The sequence below is a fragment of the Bos grunniens genome, chromosome 29, assembly GCF_055505025.1.
Source record: "Bos grunniens cultivar Pamir isolate PY7600 chromosome 29, Bosgru_T2T1.0, whole genome shotgun sequence".
NCBI classification, from domain to species: domain Eukaryota; kingdom Metazoa; phylum Chordata; class Mammalia; order Artiodactyla; family Bovidae; genus Bos; species Bos grunniens.
The window spans coordinates 6,631,455-6,648,362 of NC_141193.1; the positions used below are offsets into that span (position 1 = coordinate 6,631,455).

Consider the following 16,908-nt stretch of genomic DNA (forward strand, 5'->3'; position numbering starts at 1 on the left):
TCCACTCACTGGAGTCATAGCCACCCCTAGCCTTGGCTCTTTCCCATGGGGATAAAGAAGGGGTAGGTGAGGAAGTAGTATTAAGTACATCCTATGCTACAGGTGCCCTTCATACATTCACAACCACCTGGTAATGGCGGTACAGTTATTCCATTTAACAGTTAAAGAGACTGAGGCTCCAAGAGTTAGAAAGGGGCAGAGCCGTCTGACCCCTCCACCAACACTCTGAGTTCTCCCTCTTATGGCACCTGTGCCTTTTGCTTGTCTCTCCTTCTAGAGTCTGAGATTCCCTGATAGAAATGGCATGCAAGTGTTCCCCTGTCTGGTTCCCAACAGAGAACAGAGAGCTGGGAAGAGTTGGATTCCTACTGCTGTGTGTGTGTGTGTGTGTGTGTGAGTAGGAGTTGCAATGCTCCCATGTCCACCCCAGCATCCTTATTGGGGCTCCCCCGCTGTGGCGGTGTGAAGCAAGAATCTGATCGCATCCTCATCTCACCACCAGCAAATACCCTCTGTCCTCTCAACAGCCCCAGGTCTGATATCTGTGGCTCCAACCAGCTGTGTGGAAGGGGGCAGGTCCCTCCCCTTGGAATATCTAAGGCTCTGCCTTCTATTAGGGATTATGTCCAGGTCGAGTTGGTATTCAGAGGCTCTTTTTCAGAATTTTATATTTCCAGAACCTCCATCTACTTAATCTTTCCAGCTTGCTTGTCCCAGGAAAGGTCTGGGGCAACCCCAGTAGCACCCCGAGCTTGCCTGGGCTCTCAGGAGGAGGTGAGAATGGGCCAGGATGAATAGGGATCCAGTTCAGATTTGGTCTCCATGGCAACAAAGGCCCACCAGATGCCAGCCCAACATTCCCACCCTTCATTCGTTTCTGCTCCCTCCATACCCAGCTCATTGGTCATCAAGCGTTTTCCCTGCCACACCTTGGCCCATGCTGTTCCCCTTACCTGGGCTGCCCTCCCAACTCCTCCCACCCCATCCAAGGAGAGCTGCCCAGTGCCATGGAGGAGAGGGCAGGCTCTGAGGCCAGGCAGGCAGCTGTGGATTAGAATCTGACTTGACCACTTTCTAAACTGTGTGACTTGGACCATGTTCTTTAATCTCCCTGTAAACAGAAATGGTAACACCTCCTTCCCTGGGTTACTGTGAGAATTAAATAAAACCTCTGAGAAGCAGAGCCTGGTGACTGGGGAGTGCTTAATGAACGTAGTTATTATTACCATTAGCGCAGTGCAGGGCACGCAGTGGGCATTTGGTTGATAGTAGCCCTTGTGTCACAGCCAACGCTCTGGACCACAAGTCCTCTCCCTCTCCTCAACCCCTGACTGTCCAGAAATGAGGATGCAAACCTCCATCCAGCATCTTCCCTGTCAGCACGGCCCCAGCCTCTTGTCCCAGCCTCTTTCTGCCCCCTGCAGCCCATGCTTCAGCCACTCTGAACCCCTCACCCAGTTCCCTGCATACCTACACCTGAGCCTGCCCTGAGCCCCCTTTCTGCCTAGAGCACCCCCTTTACTGTAGGGATTCCCAGCAGGCCACCAAAGCAGAGCCCTTAAGCCCCTCCAGTGAAGCCTGTCTCACTTTTCTAGCCACCTGTGAGACCAGCTTCACAACTCCTGATGACTCTCTGATCCTAGCACACAGGAAGCCATGCTGTCATTCAGTAATTGGTCTGTCGTTCAGTTACTGGGAACTCTATCAGGCAGGGAACCAAGTCTGTGTCCCCAGATAACACTTGGCAAGGAGTCCAGTCCCCAGTGGGTATCCGCAGATGTCGGTCCCAGCCTGCCGCCCACCCGGCACTCACTCGGGGCTGGAGGCACTGCACGCATGCGGGACACGCAGATTCGTGAGGGCAGCTGAGCAGCAGGTTTATAGGGGAACCCAGGGCAGCAGCGGCGGGGTGATTATCTAGAACTGGGTTGGCAGGCTCAGGGCACAGCCAGCCTAAGCTGGGGGTCAGGGACCTGTGGCCCCTTCATTCCCCCAGCGGCACAGTGTAGGCGGCATGATGTGGGATGCCCCTATAAGAGCGGGGGCAAAAGGGCTGGGCCTCCCTCCATCAGCCCAGGACAGAGCTGGTGCTGAGAGCCTCATCATTCTGTCTGGGGTGGGGGTCCAGGGACCCCCTCTGGAGCCCAAGTTAGGAGGGGAAGGGCACCGCCCACCCAACGCGTCCATCTGGTGTGGCGATGAGCCAGCAGGTAGAGTCTCACATGCAGAGCTCCCTGGAGGTGGGGGACCCAGGCGGGCAGGCAGGCGCGGCAGCAAGGGGCCCCGGGGAGCCTAGTCCAGCGGCCCCTGGAAAATGAGGCGGACGCAGCCATGCTCGCCGGTGAGCCAGGCCCCACAAAAGGGGCAGGCGGCGTGGAACGCGTGGGTGCCATGGGGCAGTGGCGTCTGAGCCCAGTAGCGGGCAGTCTTCTCAGAGCAGACGTGGCCGCAGGGTGCAAAGGCGTGGCTGGGCGGCCCGGGGTCCAGGCAGAGGCCGGCCTCCTGGCCGAGCCACAGGGGTACGTAGGGCCCCACAAGGCGGCAGAGGGGACATTCGCGCTCCTGGGGGCCCCGCTCTCGCCGGCAGCCCCAGCCGTGGTAGCCGTGGACATGGCCGCAGCGGACGTACACCCAGGGCTGCTGCTTGTCGGGTGCCGTGCGGCCGCGCGCCGGGCTGGGGAAGGCCAGGGTGCTGAGGCCCACGGGACACTGGGGCCGCGCCGCGTTCGCCTCCTGCCGCTGGGCCTCCAGCTGCTTCAGCGTGGGCGCCCGCAGCAGCCCGGCCGGCGTGCGCCACAGCAGCGTGGCCCCGCACAGGTCGATGAGGGAGCCGTCCTGCAACACGTTGGACTCGTTTTCCACCTGCAGGGGCAGCAGAGGGGCCTTCGTGCCCAAGGGGCTCCTGAACCCCCAGCCATCCGGCCGCCATCACCCCAGTCAAGCCACCCATCCATTCCCCTGAACCTCCCTGGAGGGTGCACCCTGGACCCCGTGGGGCTAGCTGGGTCAGAAGAGGGGTTGGGTTGGGTCAGAAGAGGGGTAAGGGCTGGGGCAGAGGACCAGAGAAGACTGAGAAGCCCCATGGACCAGCAGGAAAAGTGGTCCTGGGTAAGCACCATCCCCCAAAAACCAAAACCCAAAAAACTAGCAGGGACTTTCAGTGGTTAGGGCTCTGCACTTCCACTGCTGCAAGTGTAGGTTCAATCCCTGATTCTTCTAAGTCTTCTAAGATTTGATCTTATCTTGCAAGCCAGGCAGCAAGGCCAAAATAATAATAATAATAATAATAATAATAATCCCAGGCAGGCACCATGCCTTATTCTCATTGAAACCTGCGCCTTGGTCACTTCATCTGTCAAATCACAAAGACGGGACTCTGGACTGGGTCTTCCCTGGTGGTGCAGTGATTAAGACTCTGTGCTTCCCCTGAAGAGTGTTCAAGCCCTGATCGGGGAACTAAGATCCCACGTGCCACATACTGGCCAAAAACCAGGCCTGGACCAAAATGGAAGTTTTCTAAAACATTTTCTCAAGCTCATCTTCCCTGATGGCAGAATCTCCTGTGTTAAAACACCAGCTTAGCCCAAAGCCTAAGGGCTGAGGTTAAAAGCAAAGGACTCTAGCGCTAGATAGTCTGGGCATGAATTCTGGCCTCAGTGTTTACTAACTCTGTGTCTCTGGTCAAGTAACTTATCCCCTCCGTGTCTTAATTTCCTTGTCCTCAAGATGGGTTTTACTTCCCTGTGTAGCAAGTGGTTCTCATGAATCAGTGTGAGAACTTGGAACAGTGCCTGGGACATAGTAGGTGCTCAGTAGCGGGTACCAGTGAGAGGCTCACAAGCCTAATTTTACAAAATAACGTTTCCCCAGATCTCCCAGTGGAACTGAGGCCCTGGGAAGATAAGCCATGCTTTTCCTCGAGGCTCGGCATCTCCTTGCCCCACATGTTCACACCTAGGAAAACCTCTATGTGGCCCCTTTGAGGATCGTGGCCATGTGACATTGGGCAAGCCGCATCTCTCTCTAGGACTCTCCCAGCTCCCAACATTAGGTTCCCCATCACCTGTGTTAGCACTACTCCAAGGCCCTTTCCTGCTGGGAAAGAATAAAGCTAATCTTGCCTGAACGTGACAGACACGTTAAAAACCACCAACACTTCAGGCTATAAACTGCTCACACACAGGCCAAGTGTCACCCTCGTAAGAGGCTGTGAGTTTCAGCTGCTGACATCCTCAGAAGCGCGTGGAGCTGTGCCACGTTCTGTGCGTGCTGCTTCACATCACCCCATGGGCCTCTGGCAGCATGTGGGCTACACCTGGAGATGCTGGTCTGGTCCCCTCTGTGGGGTAAATGGCATGTACCCCTACATGGAGCCTGTTGGGGGCTGCCCTGTGCAGCAGGACTGGAGATCACCTCCTGGCTTGGGCAGGGGGCAGGGCAGATCGGGAGGGCCCCGGGAAGGACGAGGGGATGGGGAGGAGGGTGGACAGGCCACCTACCAGCTTCCCCCGCTGCTGTGCCGAGCGGCTGTCCCTCAGAGTATACACATTCCCACAGACCGAGATCTCCCGCCAGACACCCGGGGCTGAGTCCTCAGAGAAGCCGCCTGCTGGGTGCATCACCAGGACCCCGTTGGTGGTTAAGCCGTCCATCAGCCCGTCGGGGGTCCGCCATTTGGCTGCCCGCTCCTGGGACCACACGTGGGATCAGATCACATCCCTGAGCGGCCCCCAGCAGGCCTCGAGCCGGGGGTGCTGCCCCTGTACGGTGGAGCCCAGAGGTGGCCCAGAGAGGACTGGAATTGGCACTGGATGACCTCGGGCATCACCTGACCTCTCTGAGCCTCACTTTGCTCATCTGTTAAGTGGGGGTGCTAATCCCCGCATAGGTTGTGGTTATGATTACTGCAGGCTGGTCCATCACCCCTGGAGGCTGCCCCTCCCCAGCCTACCCCTGGGCTCACTCTCAGATGCAACACTGCACCCTGCCTGGGGGGGCTCACTCACTCCAAGGAAGATGTTGCTGGAGGCATCGAAGCCAGCGGCATAGATTCGGGCAGTATAGGGTGGCCGGCGGTCACAGAGGATGCGGCAGGCGTAGCGGGAGATGGTGCTCTGGGCAGAGGGGCCCTCGGCAGCCCCTCCCCCAGGGGACGTGTCTGTCACCACGAAGTCAATCATGTTCTCCGTGGAGCGGCCAATCTGTGAGGGAGGGGAGGGCAAGCACAGGAATGGTGTGTGCAAAGGTCAGTGCCAAGGGCTTCCCACCCCAGGGCTCCCGGAAGCTGTTCTGTGGGCAGGGTGACCAAACGACAGGGAGATAACGCCACCCCAGCTCCCCAGACGTCCACATCCGATCACTGCTGTTTGGGTTTCTCTTTCTCTGTCTCCCCCACAGTTCTGGGAACTGCCCCACTCAATTAAAAACTAGCTGATCTGCAGGACTTCCCTGGTGGTCCAGTGGCTGAGTGGCCCAGTCCTCCATGCTCCCCAGTGCAAGAGGCCTGGGTTTGATCCCTGGTCAGGGAATTTGATCCCTCATGCTGCAACTAAGACCTGGCACATCCAAATAAATAATTAACCAAAAAAAAAACCTAGTTGATTTGCAGATAGAACAGTGAAAGGGTAACTGACACCCATAGTCTGGGAAGGCTCAAATAGTAGTAGAAAACAGTGAATTTGGAGTAAATATTTACTATATATCATGTTAAGCAGTTCGTGTGCAGATCTCAGTTAATCTTCCCAATGAAGGTGGGACTGTAAATTAGCCCCACTTTACAGATGAGGAAACCAAGGCCCAGAGAGGTTAAGGGACTCTTGCCCAAAGTCGTCCAGCTACTAAGTGACAGAACTGGGAGCAGAGGCCAAGCAGCAGGACTCTCACACCACACTCTGAACCCCTAAACTGTATGTCTCCCATAGCCTGGGAGTCCAGGCTTGGGTGTGAACCTTGATCCAGCCACTGACTTGCTGTGTGAGTGGGAAGTCAACAGCCCTCCCTCAGGTATCCTGCTTCCTCGTCTGAAGAGTGGTCCGCTGCACTGAGGATTCCAAAGCACCTGCCCCCCGGCCTTTGGTCCGCCAGCCTCCCCGTGGGACACCTGCAGAGCTGAGCATCCAGGCCTGGTGGCCAGTGGCCAGGAGGCTTGTGGGGGCACCTGAGCCTACCTGGAACATATCTGTGTCACCGTCGTGTGTGTACTCGACTATGACCGAGTGGCTCCGGGACAGTGTGTAGGAGATGCTGTGCTGGCCACGGTTGCTCAGTGCCTGGGGACAGAAAGGAAAACTCATTTCTCTGGGGATATAGCCAGGAGAAGTGTGCGCTTCTGTGACAGAAGCTGGAGCCTGACATCCAGCAGCCATTCCCAGGGAAGGGGTGGTTCCACCTCTTACAGAGGGCAAACTCTGCAGCCAGCCCTTTACACAGGTTATCTTATTTGATCCCCGTGTGCACGGTCATCGCTCAGTCATGTCCTACTCTTCGTGACCCCATGAACTGTAGACCACCAGGCTCCTCTGTTCATGGGATTTCCCAGGCAAGAATGCTGGAGTAGGTTGCCATTTCCTTCTCCAGGGGATCTTCCCAACCCAGGGATGGAACCTGCCTCTTCTGTGTCTCCTGCATTGCTGGAAGATTCTTTACCACTGAGCCATTGGAAAAGCCCCTATTTATCCCTACAGCTTCCCAAAGGAGGCATGGTTATCATTCCCATTTTACTGTTGAAGGAACTGCATCTCAGAGAAGAGAAGGAAACCGGTCAGATGTCAAATGACTGGAAACAGCAGAGCCCAAATTACAACCCCAAACCTCCGAAGCCAAAGGCTTTGCCTTTGTCATTACGGTGTGATTGTCATGTCCCCTCCTGGAGCCTTGGCTGCCTCAAATGATGTTGACCACTTCCCTCCCAAGGGATGGGATCTAGTGGTCCAGGAAATACTTTGCAAGCTACGACATACTGCGAGGAGTCTCCCACCAGCCCCATGCTCTGGTTTCCCAGGGTCGTGAGTGAAGACACGTGGGTTCCCCTGCTCTGGCGGGCCTGTGAGCAGGTAGGACTGGGAAGACTGCCACCGGGTCTGCTAGGACAAGCTGCTTGCCTTGGAGACGAGCGGCGTTGAGATGTGGTGAATGACATCTGGCTTCACTCCGTTGGCGTGTGGCCGGCGACTCAGCGCCAGGCGGCTTCGGCGGCGGCCCTTGTCCCCACTTGCCAGACACCCATTGTAGCTGTGGATGAGGGGGTTAAGAAGAAAAGGTTGCAGGCAGAGAGTGACAGCAGATGAGTCCCTGAGAGACTAGGAGGAACCACCAACTTCTGGGCAGATCCTGCCTTAATAAACAAGCCCTAAAACTACCAGATAGAAGACTCTACTCTATCAAATTGGTGCCTTGGAGAAGTGAAGTGGGGGGTGGGGGTGGTCAAAAGTTCTTCAAAAGAGTTTTCATTCAATTAACCAGTGTTTTCTGGACTCCTGGACCATGCCTGGTCAGGCACTCGGTGCTGGGGTGGTACAGATGACATACCACAGGCCAGTTCTGTGCCCTAAGTTGTTTGAGGAACCTGGATGCCACCTGCCCTGATCCAGACACAAGCCAAGTGTGTCCCAGGCCTAGAGACAGGAGAAAGGAATTCTGATCCCAGGAGCAGGTTTCGAAGAGATGGGACACCTATACCGGGCCTTGAAGAACTAGAAAGGAGTCACCTTTAGCAAACTGTCATTTATTAGATCACAAGTACTACTTGGAAACCAGAAAGGAAGAAAAAAAAAAGTAGACCCACAAAGCCACTATCTCTACACATTCATACACATCAAATTTCTTCCTTTCCAGCCTTGTCCAGATTGTAGAAGGCAAAGATGGGGTGAGTCATAACCTTGATCGCTGCCATGAACTGGAGCCTCCTGTGTTCCTGGTACTTCACATTATTAATTACCTAATGGAATCTGTGTAATGTCCTGCCAGGCAAGTGTCTTTCTATCTTTCTTTTCATTTTATGAATGAGGCAAATTGAGGCTCAGGGAGGTAAAATGACTTGCCTGAGGTCCCAGGCTAGGAAGTGGGAAAAGTCTAGATTTGACCTCTCATCTGTCTGACTCCAGGCTCTTTTGCAGAAGATTCTCGGTAAGGAGGGCTTACCCTGAGCAAAGGCCCTGTGGCAGGCAGGGTTTGAGCGATGACTTGGGTGGGAGAGTGCAGTTGGGGAAAATGAACTTGGTGGGAGGGCCCTGAACTCCAGGAAGAGCATTCTGAACTTTAGTCCATAAGCACTGGGGAGCCACAGCAGGTTTGGCAGCAGGAAGTGAAAAGGATGAATAGCTGCCAAATACAGCCAAGGACCACTTGAATCAGAATCTTCTCTGGACCCACAGAGGGAGATTCTGATTCTGTAGATTTGGGATGAGCTTGTCAGTGGGTAATTTTTCAATGTGCTCTCTGGGTGGCTCTGATGTCCAGCCGGCGTGGGGCTTCACTGCTCCGTGGAGAACAGATGGCTCTCAAGAGGGCCTGTCGCCTTAGGTCTGAGCTCTCCCTCATCAGTGGCCTCATTCCCAGCTGTGATTCCAGCTCTTCCTTTGGGACATGAAGCAGTTGCTTTCTTTGGGGGCGGGGGGAGCGGGCAGTGCCACGTGACTTGTACGATCTTAGTTCTCCAACCAGGGATCAAACCCTGGGTCCTCGGCAGTGAAATCGTGGAGTCCTAACCACTGGACCGCCAGGGACTTCCTAAGTGGCTGCTTTTCTAATGCAAGCACCCCTGAGAGGGGCATCACTTTTGCGCTTGTAAGCTCTCCCCACATATGGGGGGTAGGGCAGTTCAGGACACGCCTGAGGGTTCAGATGGACCTGACTTAAATCTGGGCACTTCTGCTTATCAGATAACCTCTGTGCATGCTAAGTCACTTCAGTCATGTTCGACTCTGTGTGACCCTGTGGACTGCAGCTTGCCAGGTGCCTCTGTCCCTGGGATTCTCCAGGCAAGAATACTGAGTGGGTTGCCATGCCCTCCTCCAGGGGATCTTCCTGACCCAGGAATCAAACCCGCATCTCTTAGTGTCTCCCGCGTTGGCAGGCTGGTTCTTTACCACTAGTGCCACCTGGGAAGCCCTATAACCTCTGTAAAATGGGGCTAATTTTCTCAGGATCTACCTCACAGGTTCATTATGAGAGCTAAATGAGATAAAGCATTTTAAGATGCTTGGCACAGTTTGGCATATATTTAACAAGCCCTTGATAAATGTTATCTATGACTACTATTACCAAAAAATAAAAATAAAAGCACATGGCACGTACATGTCAACAAACAGTAGCCATTATTATTTCTAAATAGTCATCACAGTGATAACATAGTTTATCAGATACTCTCTTCAGGGCACAGAGAGAGGCCAAAAGGAGGTACAGAAGGGAGGAAGGAGAGGGATCTGTGCATGGGGCAAGCATCCTGGTCAGGCGAAGACCAGGAACGGATAAGGTCTACTCAGCTACCAGCTCACGTTGCTTCCTTTCTCCTGGCCTCAGTTTCCTCATCTGTAGCACGAGGGTCAGCTGTCACTTAGTGGAAGTGCATTAAACCTAGAGTAAGAAAGACCTGGGTCCAAATCCCAGCCCTGCCACTTACCAGCTGTGTGCCCTTGGGCCAGCCACTTCCCCTCTCTGAGCCTTGGTTTCCTCACCTCCTTCCTCACAGCATCTTTGTGAAGATTGAAATGAAATAATGTCCATGAAAGGGCTTGGCACACGCCTGCCTCCCAGAATACTTGGTGCAGGCCAGGCACTGTGCTACGTGCTTTACAGAAATCACCTCAGTCGTTCCTTCCAACAGCCCTCTGAGGTATTATTATTATCATCGTCTCTACTGGTAAGTGGGGAAATGGAGGCACAGGGAAGTTAAGCAACTTACAAAGGCAGGATTTGAACCAAGCACTTTTGCTGGAGGACCAGAGTTCATCCCAGACTACACACATGAGGTGTTTTATAAAAGGCAGCTGGTGCTACTTTCTTCCGTTCAGAAACTTAGATGGGCAGGGTTGTCTCCATAATTTATGAAAAATGGGAAGATAAAATAACAATTGTGAATTGAGGTGGGCTTGGTCAACTTTGTCTCTCAGCTGGGAAGGTGAGGAGGGACGAGCAGCAGAAGGCTGTAAATGGGGAGAGCTGGGACCCTTGGTCTGGCTGTCCTGTGGGGTGCCTGGTGCCCCGCCCCCTCGGACCAGGGAGGCTCACCCCAGAACGATGAGTTCGCCATACTTGATGGGCTCCTCCCCTGGCTGTGCATCTTCACTGGGAGAAGAGAGCACGCAAGAGCCCTGGTTCCCCGGGTGCTGGAGGTCTGAGGTTCGGGGAGACCCCACTTCAGGGTTTCCTTCCAGCACCATTCTGGGCAGAGTGGGAGAAGAGAAAAAGAGCTTTGCAGCCTCCCACCCCAACCCCCCTCAATGCCAGTTCCAGCCTGCTGCAGGCCACCTAGGCTAAGACCAGAGTGACCTTTCACCCACTCTGTTGCTATGGCAACCACTTCACCTCTGCCTCCCCTAAACTGTCAGCGTTGCTGGGATACCAGGGAAGGGAGATGGATGGGGTGGAACCAAGAGGGAGGAGCTGCCCAATCAGAGGGTCAGAATATTTGGCAGAGCCAGAGGGATGGCTCAACTTGGGGTGGCCAGAAGCTTCTTTTTGGCAGGACCTCTGTCTGGGATGTGCTTGGAAGAAAAGCACCCCAGGAGTTGGGGGCCCCTACTGCTCATCTTACATTCAGTTCCTGGGTTTGGCTCTCAGCCCCAGGGCCTCTGAGGAACCCTTCTGTCAGGTTTTTGGAATCTACCTATCCATCTTAATCTTTCTGCCCCTTTGCTGGTCTAGGCCTCTATCTGTCTGTCTGTTTTCTCAATGACTCTCTGTCCCCGCCGCTGTCCTTTTCGCCACCTCTCTACCCACCCTCCTCCCCACCTCCGCCTGTCTGGCCACCTCTACCTCTCCATTCACCTGCCTCAGTCTCCCCATCTTGTCCTCACCCTGCGGACAGGGCTCTGGACCCCTCCCGGGTGCGCCCCTCTCCCTCCCTCAGGTGTCAGTCTGCAGTCCCCGGGCCGCTCAGGTCTCTGGAGGCCTGTGGGGGCGGCGCTCCCCCTCCCGCTTGGGCTGCAGCAGAGCCCGTCTCCGCAGGAAGCCTGTTTGGAAAACATCCCCGCGCAGGAGGGACTGCGCCGGGGCAGGCCGGCGCCCCGCGCCCGGGGCGGGCACAATGACAGCCCAGCGACATACGCAGACACAGCCGGCGGCCCCTCCACACAAACACGCGCGCGCACGCACACAGTCCCGCACAACCGGAGCCCCGCGAGCGGTGCCCGGACGGGCACAGAGCCCACCCTAGACCCGCGACAGCAGGCGCGATCGCGCAAACAGCCACAGGCGCCCGCCCTCGGACCGAGTATCCCCCGCCACCCTGACACTCAAACACGCCCCCAGCGTCTGTTGGGGCCCGCCCGGCGAAGCCCCCGCCCCCTCCGCCTCGGCGGGCTCACCTGGCCGCGCTCTGGCCCCCGCTTGGCGCTGCTCCCTCTGCTCCTCGCCCCTGCTCGGCCCAGGGGCCGCTGCGGCGGGATGGGCCCGGCCGGCGGCGGCTCCGCGCTGCCTTGTCACGGGGACACCCGGGGCCGGGGAGGGGTACGAGCGCAAACAGTCACGCTCCGCCCCCTGTCCCTATGCCCCGCCCCACGGAAGCCCCGCCCCTCGAGACTCCGCCTCTTGCGGCGAAGCTCTGCCCCAGTCGGCGGAGCCCCGCCCTTTCTCAGGAGACCACGCCCCTTATCGAGCCCCGCCGGCTGGTCCCTTGGAAGCCACGCCCACCACTCTGCTTTAGGAACGCTCTCTCCCAACTTCGCCTCAGCTGGGACTCTCAGGTAAGTCTTTGAGACCCCCTTCTCCAGTTCGGGTTCCCCAGACCCCGCCCTTGTTTCTGGAGACTCCCGGGTTCTCCTTGAGACCCTGGCGCCCCCTCCCTCATCGCAGTCTAGCACCTTGCCTCCCTGGGCTGGACCTTTACCCCAGCTTAGGCCAGGGACTCTGCACCTCCCGCCTTCCAGATGGGGAAACTGCGGAATTAGAGGAGAGAGGCAGGGGCGGGAAGGAGAGAGAGAATGGAAATACTAGAGGAGACAGAGGTACGGGTGTGCATCAGTGGGGAGGCAAAGGAAAGCCGCTGCGTTTGATCTGTCTTCCAGCCCAGCTGGACTACTTTCTGGGCCACTGCTCTCTGGCTCTGGGCTCCCTCCGGTGTCCAGGAATGCCTCCCTCCCGCCCGTCAGCTTGCGCACACCGCCGGAGGTGCCGCAAACGGGATGGAGACCCCTCCGGGCCTGGGCTTGCAAGAGATCTCATCTATTAGTCTGTGGCAGGTGCTATGGGCTGTGCTTTGAACAAAATAAACCCTTTGATTCTTGGGAGACAGACACTATTAACCACCCATTTTGCAGATGAGAAAACAGAGATTTGGGAATCTGATTTGGTCATGGTTATTTTCCCTGAAAGGGATCAAAAGTGGATTTCAGCTGTGTGACTCCAGTCTGGACTCATGGCTTCTATATACCTTGTTGCTATGACTCGGGACCACAGGATGGCAAGAGGGCACTCAGAGGTACAGAGCAGGAGAGACCCAGAAATGCATCAGGTAAGATCTCTACAGCTTATTATCTCTTGGCCTGTTTAGAACTGTAACTGTTAGGGAAATTAAAATGGAGGAAGTCTTGCTCAGGCTTCAGAAGCAGGAGAGCAGGCCTCTGACTGATACCATGCAGGGCCTTAGGGGCTTCTGGGCACAAGGCCTTTGTACCTCCCATTTCTTTGATTATAGGGAACAGCATTTATTCAGCCTCTGTGACCTTTCCTGAGTTCCAGTGGCAGATTCAAGCAATTGTTGGTTAGGGAAGGGAGGGGATGTGAGACCAAGGAGAAACAAGCAATCAATAGCAGCCTTGGGGCAGGTTTCCCCATCAAAGGATATGAACAACAATATCTTTGAGCTATTCTGCAGATACTGAAACCCTCTCCGAGAAGTTATGGTATGCTCCCTACAAACGAGTAGACCATAGACCATTTAAACCTGAAGGTTAATAAAGTTGATGCCTACTTACATCACCACCAACCCATCAGAAGAATGTCCATGAGCTGATCACACCCTCTTTTACTGTAAAACTTGTCACTTGGTTTGGAGGACGAAGCCTGTTCTGTCCCCCTTTGCCTGGCAAAGCAATAAAGCTACCCTTTTCTAGTTCACCCAAAACTCTCTTTCTGAGATTTGATTCTGCACTGGTGTTCACAGAAGCTGAACTTTCAGCATCATGACCTGCTTCTTACCTGCTTAGACACTGCCTAGATTCTGTGCCTGCCTGCAAACACTGGAAGTCAAGTGAGCTTTAGATAAGAAAGGGAATGGGTCTTGGAATTTTTAAAGCCCCTGGAGGTCTGGCCAACACCCCTCAGGGTCTAATGAAATCCTGTGATTGGTGAAACAAACAGCCTTGTTAAAGTGAAACCAGAGCTTCATTTCTGTGTGCAAACTGATGATGATGTTACTTTGTGGCCTGGGATGATAAGCAGGAGCCTCCAAACTGCAGTTTGAAGTCTCACCTGTGGAGTGGACACACCGCCCTGGATCCTTTCTTAACTGGGACTCCAGATTACTGTTAACAAGCAACTTCCCAGTGCTATTGAAGTCTGGGTGTAGGTTGTCGGCGCAGTTTGGTGATGTATATACTATTGCTTCTCTTCATTGTTTCTATTTCTTTTAATGACTGTATATTGAAATTAAGTAAAATAATCCTCTGTTAAATATTGAAATTGTTTATTAGTGTATAATAAGTGGTTTCTTTTGTGAAAAAAAAAAAAAATCCCTCAAACCTAAAACTAAAGTAAAACTTTGGGCAAAACAATAACCAAGAGTTAGGGGAAGCCCAGAGGGTGGACCTTTAATTTGCATCTTTAGAGTGCATGTTTTATTGAAGAAATCAAGGAAAGCTGCACAGAGGAGGCATTCTTTGACCCCCACATCGAGAAAAACAAGTGAAAGTTGGCCCACACACTGTGGAGGAGCACACTTCCTCTCCCTCTCGCAACTTGTTGTTTATGAAGCTGCCAATCTTCAAGACTCCTCCTGGGTCTTACCACATCCACACACCCCACTAACTCCTCCATCTAAAAATAGTCCAAGATACCAACTGCTTTGCCAACTGTTCTCGGGCTCCAGCAGCCAGATGAAACGAGAAAGCAGCCGACAGCACACCCTTTGAGGACAAAAGCACCCACTAATCGAAGAGAAAGTCCCTGAGCAGGCTGGACCGCTGGGCTCCTGGCAGCAGGTCGTACAAATCCTGCACCACAGGATTGCTCCCATCCCTGCTTCTCTACCTGCATACCAGGTATGCATATCTGCAATAGGCCATGGGGACACTGGGACAGTCTTACTCCTCTTTGCACTCCCAGCTTCCAGGACATTGCCTGCCAAAGCAGGCCCTCTGTGAACATATACTGAATTATGATACAGCCAGGTCACAGAGCCAGATGGGTGTGGAACTGAGGTTTGACCAGAGCTCCAGTGCTACCACCTGACACCAGATGGCGGGAAGGGCTAAGAGAGGTTCAAAGGCTTTGTTCCAAGAGGCAGAGATTTCTCCTGTGGTCAAGCACTGGGCTGGGAGTTGTATGGTGGGCACAGCCAGACCAGCAGGGACCTCTGGAATCATGGGATGGGCCTGAATGCAGCATTGCATTTTCCAGGATGGGGAGAGGAAGGGTGAGTTGGAACACCACCAACAGACATAGAGTCTCCAGTCCCAGCCTTGGCTTCTGGCTCTATGTCCCAGGCTCTGGGACTAAGAACTCCAGCTTCTTAATCTCTCTATGCCTCACTTCCTGTATTTATAAAATGGAAATAAACATAGTACCTACCTGAAGGGGGATAAAAATTGACAGTATTGTTTTGAAAATCTTTCCAGCCCCTCCCTTCTCTCTTCAGTCTAGATCTTGACCCTACTGCTTTTTTTAAAGGGGACAAAGAAAGGAGAAAAATACAGCCTGTATTTTTTCTTTAAAAAAAAAAAAAAGTTTTGTTTGGCTCGCCAGGTCTTAGTTTTAGCAGGCAACTAAAATGGCTTAAGGGATCTAGTTCCCTAACCAGGGATTGAACCTGGGACCCCTGCATTGAGAGCACAGAGTTTTAGCCACCAAACCATCAGGGAAGTCCTCTGTATTTCTTCAACTCTTGGGTTCAAGTGCCCAGCGACAGGCATAGCTTTGAAGAATATTTGTGCATCTAGTGAAGAAAGCATGTTGAAAACAAATAAACAAGCCAACCAACAACAAACTCTGGCCTGAAAGATTTGGAGAGAAGAGGGTAAGGAAGAGCTAAGATGCTGGGCTTCGCCTCCAAGGTCTCATTGTAGGTAAGAGAGGGTGCTAGAAAAAGATAGACCCCTCAGATAGACTTAGGCATCCAAACCCTATTCCTTCACAGTCCAAATTTGATTGGATCAGTTTGTGGAACAATTTATGTTCTAGGACATTGTTGAAAACAGTAGAGAACTAGCTGTCAATGAGTGGAGTTTAATAGGTGGCTGTGGTCAGGGAAGGTGTCAGTCCAGGAGAACCTAACCCAAATCACTGTATTCCCAGGTGACTGTAGGTGGAGGCTGCACTCCCTGAGAACCAAGGACAGAGGCTTTAAACTCAGGCAGAGGGAAGAGGGGAAGGATTCACCAAAGTAATCCACACAGGGACTTCCCCGGTAGTCCAGTGGCTAGGACTCCACACTCCTAATGCAAGGGTCCGGGTCTGATCCCTGGTCAGGGAACTAGATCCCACATCTAAGCCACAACTAAGACCTGGTACAGCCAAATAAATAAGTATTTTAAAAAATAATCCACTCAGTCACCAAGCAAGCAAATAACAATAGCAAGCCGTTGGGGTGGGGCAAGTGCCAAGTTGCCACAATGTAACATTTAAAATCTTCAGTTTCCATCAAGAAATTATAAATCATACAAAGAAACAGGAATGGATGACACAGACAAGGAAAAAAAAAACAGGCAGATATTGTCAGGATGTGGGGAAATTGACACCTCGCACACTGACAGTAGGAGGGTAAAATGGTGTGCTGCTAAGTCACTTCAGTCGTGTCCGACTCTGTGCGACCCCAGAGACGGCAGCCCACCAGGTTCCCCCGTCCCTGGGATTCTCCAGGCAAGAACACTGGAGTGGGTTGCCATTTCCTTCTCCAATGCATGAAAGTGAAAAGTGAAAGTGAAGTCGCTCAGTCGTGTCTGACTCCTAGCAAGCCCATGGACTGCAGCCCACCAGGCTCCTCCGTCCATGGGATTCTCCAGGCAAGAGGACTGGAGTGGGTGCCATCGCCTCAGCCCCTAGGAAAACAGTCCAGCGCTGCTTCCAACAGTTAAACGTTGCTGCCATGTGACCCTGCAATTCTACTCCTAGGGAAAGACCCAAGAGAAACGAAAACACAGATCTACACAAATGTCTATGGCAGCATTATTTATAATAGCCAAAATGTGGACAACTCAAATGTTCAATTGTTGAATGGATAAACAAAATTTTTATCTACACAGTGGAATATTATTCAGCCATAAAAGGAACAGAGTACAGATATATGCTACAACCTTGAAAATCATATGCTAAGTGAAAGAAGTCAGTCACAAATGACCACATCTTGTATGATTTCATTTATAAGAAATATCCGAATAGAAGAATATGTAGAGGCAGAAAGTGGATTTGTGGTTACTTAGCTAGGGAGGGATGACAGAATAGTGATAGTTAAACTGCATGAGTTTCTCTTTGAGGTAAAATGAAAATGTTCCAAAATTGCTGTGGTGATGGTTACATATATCTGTGAATATACCA

The 16,908-nt window shown here is 53.2% G+C and overlaps 1 protein-coding gene, 1 long non-coding RNA gene and 1 other non-coding gene across 8 annotated transcripts; 1 reads left to right on the plus strand and 2 right to left on the minus strand.

Annotated features, from left to right (window-relative positions):
• Window positions 1–1,200: 1,200 nt before the first annotated feature.
• Window positions 1,201–11,643, minus strand: PELI3 (pellino E3 ubiquitin protein ligase family member 3). Of its 6 annotated transcripts, none has more exons than XM_086385693.1 (8): window positions 11,526–11,643; window positions 10,228–10,380; window positions 9,620–9,691; window positions 7,101–7,230; window positions 6,168–6,269; window positions 5,007–5,201; window positions 4,500–4,688; window positions 1,201–2,835 (listed from the first exon to the last, which is right to left on the minus strand). In XM_086385693.1, exons 2-8 carry the CDS (start codon window positions 10,377–10,379, stop codon window positions 2,293–2,295), a joined length of 1,383 nt encoding a protein of 460 aa, XP_086241819.1. In that variant the 5' UTR covers window position 10,380; window positions 11,526–11,643; the 3' UTR covers window positions 1,201–2,292. The 6 variants fall into 6 exon arrangements, with proteins under 6 accessions (XP_086241819.1, XP_086241817.1, XP_086241821.1 ...); XM_086385691.1 differs by having other exon boundaries at window positions 1,201–2,862; XM_086385695.1 differs by lacking the exon at window positions 9,620–9,691.
• Window positions 11,644–11,645: 2 nt separating this feature from the next.
• On the plus strand, window positions 11,646–13,844 carry LOC147341828 (uncharacterized). The gene is made up of 3 exons (XR_015158122.1): window positions 11,646–11,903; window positions 12,532–12,670; window positions 13,600–13,844. It is a non-coding gene; the product is annotated as an uncharacterized LOC147341828 (long non-coding RNA).
• Window positions 13,845–15,163: 1,319 nt separating this feature from the next.
• On the minus strand, window positions 15,164–15,236 carry TRNAE-CUC (transfer RNA glutamic acid (anticodon CUC)). Its single transcript has one exon. It is a non-coding gene; the product is annotated as a tRNA-Glu (tRNA).
• Window positions 15,237–16,908: the final 1,672 nt, after the last annotated feature.